The sequence below is a fragment of the Triturus cristatus genome, chromosome 1_2, assembly GCF_964204655.1.
Source record: "Triturus cristatus chromosome 1_2, aTriCri1.1, whole genome shotgun sequence".
In the NCBI taxonomy this organism is placed as follows: domain Eukaryota; kingdom Metazoa; phylum Chordata; class Amphibia; order Caudata; family Salamandridae; genus Triturus; species Triturus cristatus.
The window spans coordinates 1,067,173,757-1,067,188,992 of record NC_140580.1 but is presented as its reverse complement, the minus strand read 5'-3'; the positions used below and the strand labels follow the sequence as shown (position 1 = coordinate 1,067,188,992).

The 15,236-nt window shown below is 37.9% G+C and overlaps 1 protein-coding gene across 2 annotated transcripts in view; it reads right to left on the bottom strand.

The window, feature by feature from the left end:
* The window catches only part of LOC146868665 (noelin-like), a 147,445-nt gene that overhangs the window by 57,181 nt on the left and 75,028 nt on the right, over positions 1–15,236 (bottom strand). For both annotated transcript variants that reach the window (XM_085612799.1, XM_085612790.1), the window contains exon 2: positions 455–610. In XM_085612799.1, coding sequence (XP_085468925.1) covers positions 455–601 — 147 coding nt within the window. In that variant the 5' untranslated portion in view covers positions 602–610. The remainder of the gene's footprint in view (positions 1–454; positions 611–15,236) is intronic.

Here is a 15,236-nt window from a genome sequence, read left to right as displayed (position 1 = left end):
CCTATGCCGCTTGCATAAGTAAAGAGCTATTGCAGTCTATTGGCCCACCTGTCACTTGCATGTTCCTGCATCACGTCTATGCTGCTTACATAAGTGAAGAGCTATAGTAGTCTATTGGGCCCACCCTGTCATTTGGATGTTCCTGCATCTCGCCTATGCCACTTGCATATGTAAATATCTATTGTAGTCTAGTCGCCTACCCTGTCATTTGGACATTCCTGCATCGCGCCTATGCTGCTTGCATAAGTGAAGAGCTATTGTATTCTAGTGACCCACCCTGTCATTTGGATGTTCCTGCATCTCACCATGCCACTTGCATAAGTAAAGACCTCTTGTAGTCTAATGGGCCACCCTGTCATTTCCTGCATCTTGCTTATGCCGCTGTCATACGCAATAACATGGCTACAGTGCTTTGGAACAGATTTGGAGGAACAAGCTGAAGATGCAGACATACCTTGAATTGTCTTGCCTGGTGTTGTCTGTGGTTCTCTTCCACCTGCTTAAACTTGGTCTCCAGCCCTTTCATTTGGTTTTCCATCTTCTCTACGTACTGCAGGTCTCTCTGGGTCCGCCTGTCCAATACTTCTATTGACTGAGACATATTCTGCACCTTTTCAAGACAAAAAGATATGAGTTTACCATGACTCTGCACATCAGATCATTATTGCTGCATAATAATGAGAATATCTACCTTCTGCATTCAGCCAGCGTGGTGAAGGGACAATCACTGTTTGCATTATTAAAACCTATATGGATTCTTGCTTTCCTTCCAGACAATTAGCTTGCCCAGTTCCTCATCATCACTGCAATCTTTTATGCAGGCCTGGGCGGTGAACTCCGCTCTATTCATGGACTTTGCAAGGTTTTCCGCACTCTGCCCTCCGCATAGCAGCAGAGTTAAAAAAAACTTCTCTCCGCTTTTTCCTCGCTCGCACTCACCAATGTTAAGTTGGCAAGGAGGAGCAAGGAAAATCTAATGCTAGACCACCTCCCAGTGAGATTTCTCAACGCGGGCAGTTGCAGATGGTTGCGACCGCTCACACCGAGAAACCATCCATTCACGTTGAGGAAGCTGTTGTTTGGTTAGAAAATCTACTCAAGCGGCAGAAAGAAGCTGCGCCCACTTCCGCTGCCCGTGGCACTAAAAATCAGTGCTAAATTTCAGCGCGAGCAGCGCATCCTAACGCACTCCAACTCCACCACTTGTGGAACTCCGCTCAGCAGAGTTTTTGCTTCACATCACGGAGTTCCACATAACAGAACTCTCCGAACACAGCCCAGGCCAACTTTTATACAATGAGACTTTGCCTACCTGAACTTTATTATATAAGCATCATCGATGTACTACTTTGATAATTCAGAAAAAAACTGATCATGTACACCAATCCCCTGTCCTCTGTAGGTACAAAAAGGGATCAAGAGTTGCAATGTGTGCAATAGAAATATTTGTTTTTATGTTGACCGGTATACTGATTCCTAAATTCTCAGTTTCAGAATACAATGGAAAGTGAGGCTCAGAGAGATAAAGTGATTTAAGCAGGATAACGTAAAGTGTAGAATGACAGCGGCTGGGAACAGAACACGATTCCTTCTTTCACGTTTGACAAGATCTACAAATCAATCACAGTCCTGTGTATTGTTATTATAGTGTCTAGTTGTGACAGTGCTGTTTTACAGAAATATGCAAATTCAAATCTTATATGTAGGATCTCAACAGAAGGATAGTGGTGTCTTCAAAAAGTTCTGAAAGTCAGGAGCTGAGGAGCTCTACCTGTATGGAGGTGAAACAAAAAATCACCAGGTAACAGCTGCTTGTAAATGAGAACATGTATATATATATATATTCACTGAAAAAACCATGGGTTTCACACACGTTATAGTTAGGAATTAGCATTTAAAAAACCTTAGAAATTCAGTGAAAAAACCATAGGTTTCACACATGTTATAGTTAGCTGGACATTTTACTCGTAAAAAACCATTGAAATTGCCACGTTATAGTTAGTTCAGCTAACTATAACTCGCGCGCCCGCAATGCACTGCTGATGACGTCACATATTACATCACTCATGACATGGTCAGTGACATCACTCATGACATCACTGATGACATCTCAAATGACATCACTGATGACATCATCCTTGTGATAGAGTGGCAGACCTCCTCTCACCCTAATATAACCTTTGATACACACATACAAAAATAGAGACTAACATTTACAAAAGAATGGACATACCAATAACAGTTACAACAACCTCTTCAGTAATTCTAAGATCCACATACACATCCATTCATTCACCAACAGTTCAATACAGTCACTCATACATGTACTCACTTATCATATGTACTCATACACCTATACATCCTGTTACACAATGCCACTTATCCATAGAGCTACTCACACACATAGTCACCCATGCTAATAAAGAATAAAACATACATTTACTTGCATATACAGTTATTCACACACCACCACACTTACTTCTACGGAAACTTACACATACTTAGTCTTTTAAACAATCACTTATAGAAACACATACTTATTCATACAGGAACTCTTCCAATGTCTCACTCTCACATATACTCACTTATTTACACCAATAGTCACATATACTAGTTTAAAACATATGTAGTTACTCATAAAGACACTATTGAGACAGTCATTCACTCACTAACACACCCATACACACACTCATCCACCCATACAGTCCTGCACACATGCTGTCTTCAACATATACAAAGAGTGAGCCACTCATTCATGCACCTATGCACTACGTAATACCCGCCACCGAACCATGAAGACACTCAGACTGATACTCAAAAAACCAACTAATAACCCATATAGACACCCATGTAGCTACTCACCAACCCATGCAGCCACATATACACAAAGTGAGAGACTGATACAGATATTTCCATATTTAAACATTACTCACTAAGCCATGTATTCACTATGATACACTTAATCAGTCAGCTACACAATCAATTTTTCAAAAACAAATCATCCATTTAGACACTTATATACCCATTTATTCTTCCATCGACCTTGACATATACATAAATAAAACATATTTAATTTTCAGGAAAACACACATTCACTGGATGATGTCATCAGTGATGTCATTTGAGATGTCATCAGTGATGTCATGAGTGATGTCACTGACCATGTCATGAGTGATGTAATATGTGACGTCATCAGCAGTGCATTGCGGGCGCGCGAGTTATAGTTAGCTGAACTAACTATAACGTGGCAATTTCAATGGTTTTTTACGAGTAAAATGTCCAGCTAACTATAACATGTGTGAAACCTATGGTTTTTTCACTGAATTTCTAAGGTTTTTTAAATGCTAATTCCTAACTATAACGTGTGTGAAACCCATGGTTTTTTCAGTGAATTTGCAAGGTTTTTTAAATGCTAATTTTTTTTTTTTCTTCTATTTTTTCTAACATATTTTTATTTTAATTTTCTTACCTTTTATAAAGACTATGATTACATTTTTAAAATTCTTTAATATGTTTTTTTTAATATATTTTTTAAAATAAACATGTAAAATTTATTTGCAGTACTTTTTTTCTTTTTTTTTTATTATTTTTTTAGTACGCGTACCGTAAGCTTACGGTAAGCGTATGGTTTACGCTACGTCCGTAATTTATCCACGCTGCTTGCGTATAGTTACGCAATTTGCGTAGCCGCGCGTACTCCGCGTGGGACGCGTACGCGTGTACGCTACATGCGCACGTTACGCGGAAGTGTCGGGTAGTGACTGTTATGCGCATGTGCGCGTGAGCGTGTCTTTTTTACACGCATGCGTAGTTTTGCCGTAAGCGTACCGTAAGCGTACCGTAAGCGTACGGAAGGTCATGTGATCATGAAACACAACTTTTGATTGGTTGAAACTACTTTCAGTTCTAGAACTCTCCTACACCACACCCATTCCCCTCATTTCTGCTTGTGATCCCTTAGGAGAAGGAGCTGGTTTGTCTTTGGGATACGATGGCAGAACAGCAGAGCTCTTCTGAGAGTGAGGCTAGCACTAGCAGCACTGTCTTGAGGCAGAGAGCGAGGAAACAAAAGCCCTCTTATGTATGGGATTATTTTACTTTTCCTGAAGGCCAGCAAAAGGTGAATGCACCATTAGTAACTTGCAAGCTGTGTAAGCGTGTACTTTCTAGAGGTAATCCTGACAGGAAGTATTCCTTTGGGAATCACACCATGAAGAGACACCTCCAGGATGTACACAGAAGGACACATGGTCATCTTTTTGGAGTTAACTCTTCAGAAAGACAAGCAAGTACATCCACAGCAGCTCAGCCTGGACCATCATCTGCAGAGCTGACTCCTTCTTCTGCAGGTCAGCCCTTCATCTGTGGGGGGAGCATCTCCTTTTGCTGGCCCTCTGGAAATGAACCCTCGATTTCGAAGGGTTGATATTCGATGCACCTTTTGTCAAGATCTAATTTGCCATAGGGAGACCAGTGTTTCCCTAGTGAACAACAAAATAGATCAGCACATTTGTCGCTTTGAATAATTTTCCCATGCTTTCTTTCCTCTGTCCCTGCATGAACACAACGGTTCTTTTAAGAGCCAACCTTATCTTTCATCTTTTTTTTACATATGTTTTTAAAAACTTTTTTTTTTTTTTTACCGTACGCGTACGCTGCGCGTACTTTTTTTTTTTTGTTTTTTAAAAACACTAAAAATCAATTATCACATTACAAGGTCCTTGAGAGACTACAATTATTATTATTTACTTACCATACTCACTCAAAAAAATATTTATTCATTTGTTTTTTAAAAAAATAGCTTTAAAAATGGTTCTAGTTTTCGAAAATTTTCTATATGAATCTGAAAAAAAAGAAAAAAGTATTAATATTTTTAAAACATTTTATAATACAGTACACATATTTACATTTTTTTCCCAAAAATATTTTTGCCTTATTTTTGCTGTTTTCAGAATATATTGCATTTCACTATAAATTGTGAAAGCAATTGCATTCATCATTTTACAGCGGGCAAAAAAAAATAACAATCACAAAGATTGTAATAAAAAAGCCCAGAATCTCTTTTTACTTAAACTTAACATTATAGAAATGCATAATATTCTAAAAAAATATCATCTAATACCAATAGTTATTTCTTTAAAATACCGTCTGATATGTTTGTTTCAGAAGTATATTCACAATATTATATCTCAAATAACTCCACAATACATGTGATTCCATTTCCTTTAGGCCAAATAGTAATTTTAAAAAATTTTTGGGAATAAATTTCCAACAGTAATCAAATAAAATTCTAAATTTTAATTTGTCCAGATCTCACCGATTCTCTGTTACATTTTGGTTCACGAAAATTTTTGGAATAATTTATTAGGTCCACAATAGAATTGGTTACTTTTCCGCATGGCCAAATAGTAATTTTTTAAATCATTTTTGAAAAAAATTCCAATGGCAGTCCAATAACATTCCAAAATTTAAATTGTGCAGATGTTACCGATTATCTCTGAATTATTGGTTTTTCAAAGTTTCATTAAAAATTAAAAAAGTCCACATTACAATTGGTTATCTTTCCATTAGGCCAAATGATAATTTAAAAAATCTTTTTTCTACAAAATTGCAATGGTAATCCAGTAAAATGGTAAAATTATTTTGTCCAGATCTTGCCAAATCTGTCTAAAATTTAGGTTTCAGGAAGATTAGATAGGAATTTGCTAAATCAAAAGGCAAACGTTGTTTGAAAATCAATTGGGAATCATTACACAGTGTCCAACCTTTTTCACATTTAAGATAAACTGTGTAATGTCCAGAAGTAACAGTAGGTCCATCATGGAAAATTATTGCAACAGTTACAAAAGTTTTTCCTGAAATTGATAATTGCTGTCCTGTAAACTTCTTTATTAAAGTATCCAATTTTGAACCATCAGCTCTACATCGTTGCATCATTAAAATTACATACTGTCCGTATTCCTTTAAAATTAATGTTGAAAACATGTCAGATTTACACTCACCATATTTCATGCTATGATTAGCATCTTTAACTAATTTTGCAAAAGTAACTGTTTTACTTTCTGGCAATGTCAAATAAATAAACCTTTCATTATCAACATTAGAGCCACATATATTATAACAATTATCACAACTATGTTCCCATTTATAAGAGAGACCAAAAAAATTGTCAATGGGAACTCCTTCTTCTTCCACTACCTGAAGAAAATACATCAAAAATTCCTGTACGTCTTGCTGTACATTTTGAGAAAACTGTGTTCGTCCTGAACATACATCTAAAAGTTTTCTAATTTCAGTAGCACTTTCTATTTGAGTTTTATCTTTACTCAGCTTTTGAAAAGGAGACTCAGCTCTGAACAGAATCTTTTTCCCTGATTTACTATTATCTGCTCTTGCAAACTTTCCAGATAAAATGCAACATTCAGCACTACATTAGCGTAGCAGTTGACACCAGAGCTATTTTCAAAATGACATCCTACAACCTGTTCTTCATTTTCCTTTTTCTTTTTGCTTGCAATTACATCACTCCTCTTTTTTTTCCTCTTCTCTACATCTTCATTACAGATATTGTCATTTTTTCTTTTACGAGAAACTACACGTTTCTCTAACACAGGATACTGACCTAAATGAGGAGCATAGCTTCTTCTTAATCTATTATACTCCTTTACACAGTTTGTATCAGCACTAACTTTTGAGTCATCAAAGTCTATCATGAATAAACCTGATAATGTTTTCACTCGTGACAAAGCAACATATGCCATACCTTCTTTGAACACAGTTGAACCAATGTTCACAAATGCACAATCTACAGTCAATCCTTGAGACTTGTGAATAGTTACAGCATATGCTAGTGAAAACGGAAACTGCTTCCTACGTACATATAAGTCTTTCACAAGCATGAAACGAACTGTACAACGACAAATATCTTTAACTTCTTCTATCTGATCAAATTTTATTTTTAAACATTCAATTCCTTCTTTTTTCTGATAATTAATAAAACCCACAACTCTTCCCATAGCTCCATTAACTAAACCTTTTACAACATCCAAATTTCTTCTTAAAAATACTCTACAGTTCATGCAAACATATAGATTTTTTTCTAATCCAGCTGTTTTGGAGATGCTCTTCTCTAGTGAGTCCAATTTATTTTTCATTTTGCCTGTTACTGTGACAGTAATTCTTCCATCCTCAATTTTGTCCACTGCTTCCAATTTCCTGATCTCTTCCTTTTCCAATTTCAAAAGCTCCTCATTGAATATTGAGCATTCACGTAGAGTTGGCATTAAGCAGATGACACTTTTGTTTTCTGCAATGTTCTTGTATATCTTCTCTGCAACTATTTCTTCCTTTGGAAATAAATTATGTAGCAGCCGACTCTGTAATGCTTTTTTGCCAACTTCTGTGAGTAGTCCAATCCTGATATCTTTCAGAATACTTCCATATTCTTCATCGCTTGCTTGCCTCATATTAGTAGTAAGTTCCTTGTACTCAAAGAAGGACCAAATATTTGTATTTCCGATGCTTCCCAATGACTTCTTTGTGTCTTCATGTGTGACAGTATTAAATACTGGTTGTCCTTTAACTGGAGTAAGTTGCAAAAGATCTCCAAAAACTATGACGTGTTTTCCACCAAATAACATGTCATAGTCTGTCTTCAAAATTTGCTGCATTCTTAAATGCACAAAGGCAAGCATTAAGTTTGATACCATGCTCACCTCATCAATAATGAGAACTTGCATCTTCTTCAATACTCTTGAAACTTCCAAGGATGCTTCTCCAGTTAGCTTGTTGAATTGTATTTTGTTCTCATGCTCCACTGGTAACATTAGCAAACGATGTAAAGTGATTCCTTTTATGTTATATGCTGCTAACCCAGTTGGAGCAGTAACCACACAAGACAAAGTAGAATCCGTTTTTTGCTTTAGGTAGCTTCTGATGACTTTTATTAGGAAACTTTTTCCAGTTCCAGCTTGTCCGCTTACATACATCCTGATTGGATGAAATGATGTGCATGAGCACTCTTTTTTTTCATGTAGAAATCCGTGATCAATTTTGTTTTTGATCTCTTCATAAATTTGTTGCTGCTCTTGATTCAGTTGTCCTTCCAAATTTTCTAAGTCTATAAATTCTTCTTGAGCTTGATTCATAGCCGTTTCCACTTCTTTCATGGCTATTGATGCTTCATTTTCAACGATTGGTTGTCCTAGGGGATCTTGACTGAGTGTTCCTGAACTTTGGCTGTCCTGAGAACTGTCTCTAGCTATTTCTGCTGCAATTGTAGTTTCCTGTTCAATTTCTTCATTTAACATTTGCAGATAAGTTGAGAATGTACTGCATTGTATACTGTCTTTGCAAGCATTAAAAGAATCTTCATAGCTTTGAAATTCTCCCAGTAGTTCATCCTCTGTACGCCATGGTTTAAACAACTGTAAAAGAGCCAAGTAGTAAAATTCCTTCTTGTCAGTAGTGTCACAACTCAGCTTCCGGTGATTTATCAAACTTCCTTTTGTTTGCTTCACCAAACATCCTTCTTCACCAACGACTTTATATTTTCCATTGTTGATGTCTTCTGCAGCTTTCCGTGAATAAATGTAGTTCTGCAACACTTCATAGAGACACATGTTCTCCAGATGATGACTTCTCTTGGGATAATAAGTGTCCAACATGTTTGATTTCAAAATATCTGTACTTTCTGGGTCATTCTCGGCCAAATATTCAATTTCTCCTACAGATTTCAGTACCCGATTTCTCATTGCTGCAAGGCCTAAACTTGCCCAAATTATTCTTCTTGACTTCGAGTAGAGACTTGCAGAAGATAACCTATCTGAACATTCGTAGGATCCAATTTCTCGATGCGATAACATCTTCAAACTGAAACTGTACAGCTTCTTACTGACAGTCTTCTCGTGAGAAATCTCTTCCCACATTTCCTTCAATTCTGTTTTTTCTGATTTCGTAATGTAAGACGTTACATATCGAGCAACAGCAATGGAATTGTCAGCAACATACTGTATATCCATGTTAGCGTTCCACATGGATAAAATGACTGGGTTGTAGTCATTTATATTTTTTGATTCTTCTTTTCTTTTAAGGTTGTAGGTATTCTTAGGTGATTTTCTTGTGATAGTATGTCTCACAGCTGACATAAAACTGTTTACTCTTCCATTTGAAAGAACAGGTCTAGGAAATCCAAATCGACATTTAGTGTAGTATTTTTCTTTGCTCTTGTATTTCCGTCGACAGTATTTTCCACACCGATGACTTTGGAAACGTAAAACTTGCTCCTTTAACTTGTTCTCTTCTGTGCTTTTTGGTATAGCACATGTTGCATATTCTTCAATGTAAGATAACACTGCTTCATCAGTATCTGTTCCAAACTTTGGGGCATCCTTGATCCACAACAGCATATGAATATGAGGAGCACCTCTTGCCTGGTACTCTTTTCTCCAAAAGAAATCCACTATTTCTCCAAGAGGTGGATTTTTTTTATTGCAGATGAAGGACATCATAGCCTCAAATCTATGATTGAAATATCTGCAAACATTAACCGGATCCAATGAGCACAGTTCTCCTGCTGTCTTGTATTCGATGTTTTTAATGTTTGAATTGGCCTCTCGTAGAAAATCCAGTAAATCATCCCAAGCGTACTCGGCACAGCTTAGGGTAAGGAACCATGTTGGTGTTCCTAAATTCCGTAACATGCATTTTAGTTCACCATGGCGTCGGTACCAATATTCATTTGTCCCACGCTGACAAGCCATCAGATTGATCAGTTGTGTTTCCAAATGATCATCTCGGTGCTGCACTTTCTCCATAAAATCCTTAGCAGACACATTTTGTAAATGTACTCCACTTTTTAAAATGTGATTTACTGCATAAGACAGTGCAGACAAGTCGCTTTCAAATAAAAGATGGAACAAATAAGGAATACTTTGTCGAAATCTGGGATCTTCAGCATATAGTCTTGTAGTCCGATACTCAGAAGCTGGAATCTGTTCTGGACGTTCATCGTATCGTCCTCCTTTTCCTTTAGGAAACAGCTGGGGAAAACATCGAGCTTCCAAGCTCTCCTCCCATACACTCACGGGAGTTCCTTTTGCTTTCTTCATCTGAAAGAGATCAATATTGTCTCCCATAACTTCTTTTGAATGAAGAGGATGTATGCTAAAATGTTCATAAATTTCTTCTTCCTTTGACTTGTCCACTTTTTCAATTTGTCCAGTTGGTGTTTCTGTGTCTTCTTGTAAATCTTCTTCTTCTTCTTCTTCTTCTATATAAATTGATTCATACCATTTGTTATTCCTTTTCAAATACAAATTTGCTTTTTGTACTTTCCGTACATCTACCAGCTCCTGCCAAATCTTCTTATTCTTTGTAGGTACACCATTAACCAGAATAATTAATGGTTCAGTTTCCAAAGTATCCGCATCAATAGTTTCCATATTTTTTTTCAAATCCAAGGGCAAATACACCACTCTACCTTTTAAACCTCTCAGTAAATCTGAAGGAGGTAATTTACCAGTTTTGGGCTCCATACGTACTATGGTCTGGAACGGATGAACACATTGAATGAGTATAGACTCATATGTATTTAATTCAGAAAGTTCAGCAGGAATAGCATCCAATTCTAAATTATTATGTACAGCTCTGGTCGGCATTCTATTTTCCTCTAACTTGTTGTAACAGTATTTACAAATACGCTGATCTTCACCCAATTCAAAACAATTTTCTAGAAATATATATGTGGCAAAATCCTTCCACTTATAATTATCTTCATTTTCACTCTTTCTGTAGAGATCAACATTCCTAGTTTGTTTTCTATAATGAGTTCTGCGGCAACAAATACAAGTAAAATTTGGTCTTTCATTAGAGACTATTGCAAATTTTGTTATGTGATCATTAAATGTGTTACTTACAGAGGGTTCTACATTCTCTTCCACTTCTTCCTCATTTACTGTGTCCTTCTCTGCACTGTTTTGTTCAGGACCAAAGTAACAAAACTGAATTTCATCAACAACCTTCTCTACATCTGATACCGTTCCTCGGAACAGAGCCCTATTCAATTCATTTAACTTTATTGCTGGACTTTTGGCAAAATACAACCGTCTCACAAACTTTCTCATTTCAGTATGATGAACAGCCAGCATCCTAAAATGATGGAAAACACTATTGCACACTTTTCTAGATAGACAAGCCAAAGAATGACCCTGCAAACCAGTATTCTCTCTCACTCTGCATGGATCCAGACTTTGAAGCACCTTAATCTTCTGTTTTATACTTTTTTTTACTATATTCTCTTAGAAACTCTCGAAATTTATCAATAGATTCCTGACGCACAGTGCAAATACTACTACAATTCCAAGTGTACACTGGGGCTTTAGGACGTCTCCCCATTGCCTCATCTGCCATCACTTGTACCTCATCTCTTGGAACCATTATCTCCTTCTCCATTATGCAACCATTTTTTACTTCGTATGAACGACCTCTGGTGTCAACTGCATGCAGCAAACTATTACTTTGAAAATAGCTCTCTTCATTAAAAAAAAGGTTCACTACTTGAACTATGCATCCACTTTCCTAAAAACACTTTACAAAAGTTTGTTCTGTTCACTACTCTTTTCCTTTTGCTATGTGATTTCAGTACATTAACCATTTTGTCTAATGTACGCATCCTATTCAAAATTAATATGAATAGTTTCCTTTTTAATTCTAATGCCTTTGCTGCAATGGCTTCAATTTCTTTTTTTCTCTTATAAAACTTTGCCTTTTGCTTATATTTCTTCACATCCTTTATCAAATTGGACATAACTCTTCTCTGAAACATTTTTCTACGTATCTCTTTAAACGCTGTTTTTCTGTTTAAGTTTAACTTTTTAGTTGCAGAAGGTATATTTGCATTAACTAAATTCTCAATTTTTTCTTGTCCTTTTTGTTTGAAATCATTCTTTCCTGTACAGACATTTTGTACATTTTTCCTTTTTTTGAATATATTCCTTAGAAAATCTTTTTTTTGCTTACCAGAAGATTTTTTCTTCCTCCCAACATCAGCATCTTCTACTAACTTTGATCCTCTAGTTGTCTTCAAATATAGTTTTTTTTTTAGCGTTTTTTGAACTCTGGATTTTGTAGGCATCTTAAATTTTGTTCACTGCTCTTCAGCAAAACCTGAAAAAAACTAAAAAAAAAATTCCTTTATTTTATTTAAATATATTACTACATTTCTTTTCACAATACTCTCAAAACGAAATTTCTTTGCCAATTTGAATGCACAATTACTGCTCTTTTTTTTGGGCAAGTGAAAATCACTTTTACAAACTGACACATTATGAAACCACTTTTCAGATTTTTTAAAAAGCCCATGTCCAGACTGCTACACTCCAGCAAGGGCAACCAGCCTTAGTGATGCTGAATGTATTTGCATTACAGACTGAAACCTGAAAACCCCACTCGCTTGTAAATACTGTGCATGATTATACATGGCAAGCAGATGGGTGTGTGCTAAGAGTCTGCTTCTTCCCCCAAAAAATCGCTCCCCCTTTCCATCTAATGCAACTGTGAAATCACCAGAAAAAAACGCAATAAATCTCTGCCTATAATTCCTCTTTGCACACAGAGTCATGTTTTCACATTAGGCACAAAACGAAATTTCTTTGCCAATTTGATAGCACACTTATGGCTCTTTTTTTTTGGCAAATGAAAATCACTTTTACAGACTGACACATTATGAAACCACTTTTTGGATTTTCTTAAATGCACATGTCCAAACTGCTTTTTCAGACCACCACCATGTGTAACCTAGGTGGCTGCCTACACTCCAGCAAGGGCAACCAGCCTTAGTGATGCTGAATGTTTTTGCATTACAGACTGAAACCTGAAAACCCCACTCGCTTGTAAATACTGTGCATGATTATACATGGCAAGCACATGGGTGTGTGCTAAGAGTCTGCTTCTTCCCCCAAAAAATCGCTCCCCCTTTTTCCTACTAATGCAACTGTGAAATCACCAGAAAAAAACGCAATAAATCTCTGCCTATAATTCCTCTTTGCACACAGAGTCATGTTTTCACATTAGTCCCAAAACGAAATTTCTTTGCCAATTTGAAAGCACACTTACTGCTCTTTTTTTTGGGCAAGTGAAAATCACTTTTACAGACTGACACATTATGAAACCACTTTTTTGATTTTCTTAAATGCACATGTCCAAACTGCTTTTTCAGACTACCACCATGTGTAACCTGGGTGGCTGCCTACACTCCAGCAAGGGCAACCAGCCTTAGTGATGCTGAATGTTTTTGCATTACAGACTGAAACCTGAAAACCCCACTCGCTTGTAAATACTGTGCATGATTATACATGGCAAGCACATGGGTGTGTGCTAAGAGTCTGCTTCTTCCCCCAAAAAATCGCTCCCCCTTTCCATCTAATGCAACTGTGAAATCACCAGATAAAAACGCAATTAATCTCTGCCTATAATTCCTCTTTGCACACAGAGTCATGTTTTCACATTAGTCCCAAAACGAAATTTCTTTGCCAATTTGAAAGCACACTTACTGCTCTTTTTTTTTGGGCAAGTGAAAATCACTTTTACAGACTGACACATTATGAAACCACTTTTTTGATTTTCTTAAATGCACATGTCCAAACTGCTTTTTCAGACCACCACCATGTGTAACCTAGGTGGCTGCCTACACTCCAGCAAGGGCAACCAGCCTTAGTGATGCTGAATGTTTTTGCATTACAGACTGAAACCTGAAAACCCCACTCGCTTGTAAATACTGTGCATGATTATACATGGCAAGCACATGGGTGTGTGCTAAGAGTCTGCTTCTTCCCCCAAAAAATCGCTCCCCCTTTTTCCTACTAATGCAACTGTGAAATCACCAGAAAAAAACGCAATAAATCTCTGCCTATAATTCCTCTTTGCACACAGAGTCATGTTTTCACATTAGTCCCAAAACGAAATTTCTTTGCCATTAAGAACTACTGAGAGGCTGCTAGTCGAGCGCTCAGTTGCTGCTTTATTTGATAAAGAATTGCACTTGATTTATCCCTTGTGTCCGATCCCCCCTGCATTTAGAACTACTTTTTAGGACGAAAAAAGAAAACGGACTTTTAAAATCACTTTTAAAATTGTTTTTCTGAAACGCTCCTACCCTCGTTAGGCAGATAAATCATTTCCATCTGTCCCTGATCCCTGGGTGCTGGGTTTAGACCGGCCCCGGGCTCGATCCAGTTTTGGCGGCCATCTTAGGTGGGGGCACATTCGCCGAGCGGTCTAGTCGCCCTATAAAAGGAGGGCTTAGTGACCAGACCAGGGATTAAGAACTACTGAGAGGCTGCTAGTCGAGCGCTCAGTTGCTGCTTTATTTGATAAAGAATTGCACTTGATTTATCCCTTGTGTCCGATCCCCCCTGCATTTAGAACTACTTTTTAGGACGAAAAAAGAAAACGGACTTTTAAAATCACTTTTAAAATTGTTTTTCTGAAACGCTCCTACCCTCGTTAGGCAGATAAATCATTTCCATCTGTCCCTGATCCCTGGGTGCTGGGTTTAGACCGGCCCCGGGCTCGATCCAGTTTTGGCGGCCATCTTAGGTGGGGGCACATTCGCCGAGCGGTCTAGTCGCCCTATATAAATAGTCCCTTATGGCTCCGCGCAGCGGACGCGAGCAGTTGACGCGCCGGACTAGCGCCGGAGTTTCGCCAGAGTTAAGCCCGTCTGTGCCCGTCCGGGCCCAACCGGGTCCGGGGCCAGTAGCTATGCCCGATGTGAGTCCCTAGCACTCCATCACGAGCAGGTATACGAGGGATGAGCTCCTATCCTACCGAACACCGAAATACGACAAATGCTGCTATGTTGCCAAAGACGGAAAGCGCTTTAGGGGATGTAGAGTTTGCCACCTGGATGTAGAAGATGCCATCCCCACTACCTTGTGTCGGCTTGCCCTGCTTAACTGCAGATCACTCCCCTGCCACGCTACAGAGATTAACTCCCTACTACTGGACCACAAGGTTGATGCCTTGTTTCTTACTGAGACTTGGCTATCTGACACCTCGGGTCCGGATGCAGTGATAGCGCTGGCGCCGGGATATCTGATCTACCATCTTGACAGAGGCACAGGGAGAGGGGGTGGTCTGGCCATTTTATACAGGGAGTCACTGAGTTGTAAGGCACGTGAGGCAGGGGTCAAGGACTGTGAGAGCTGCCAATTCTCGCTTCAATTTTCCCCTACCTA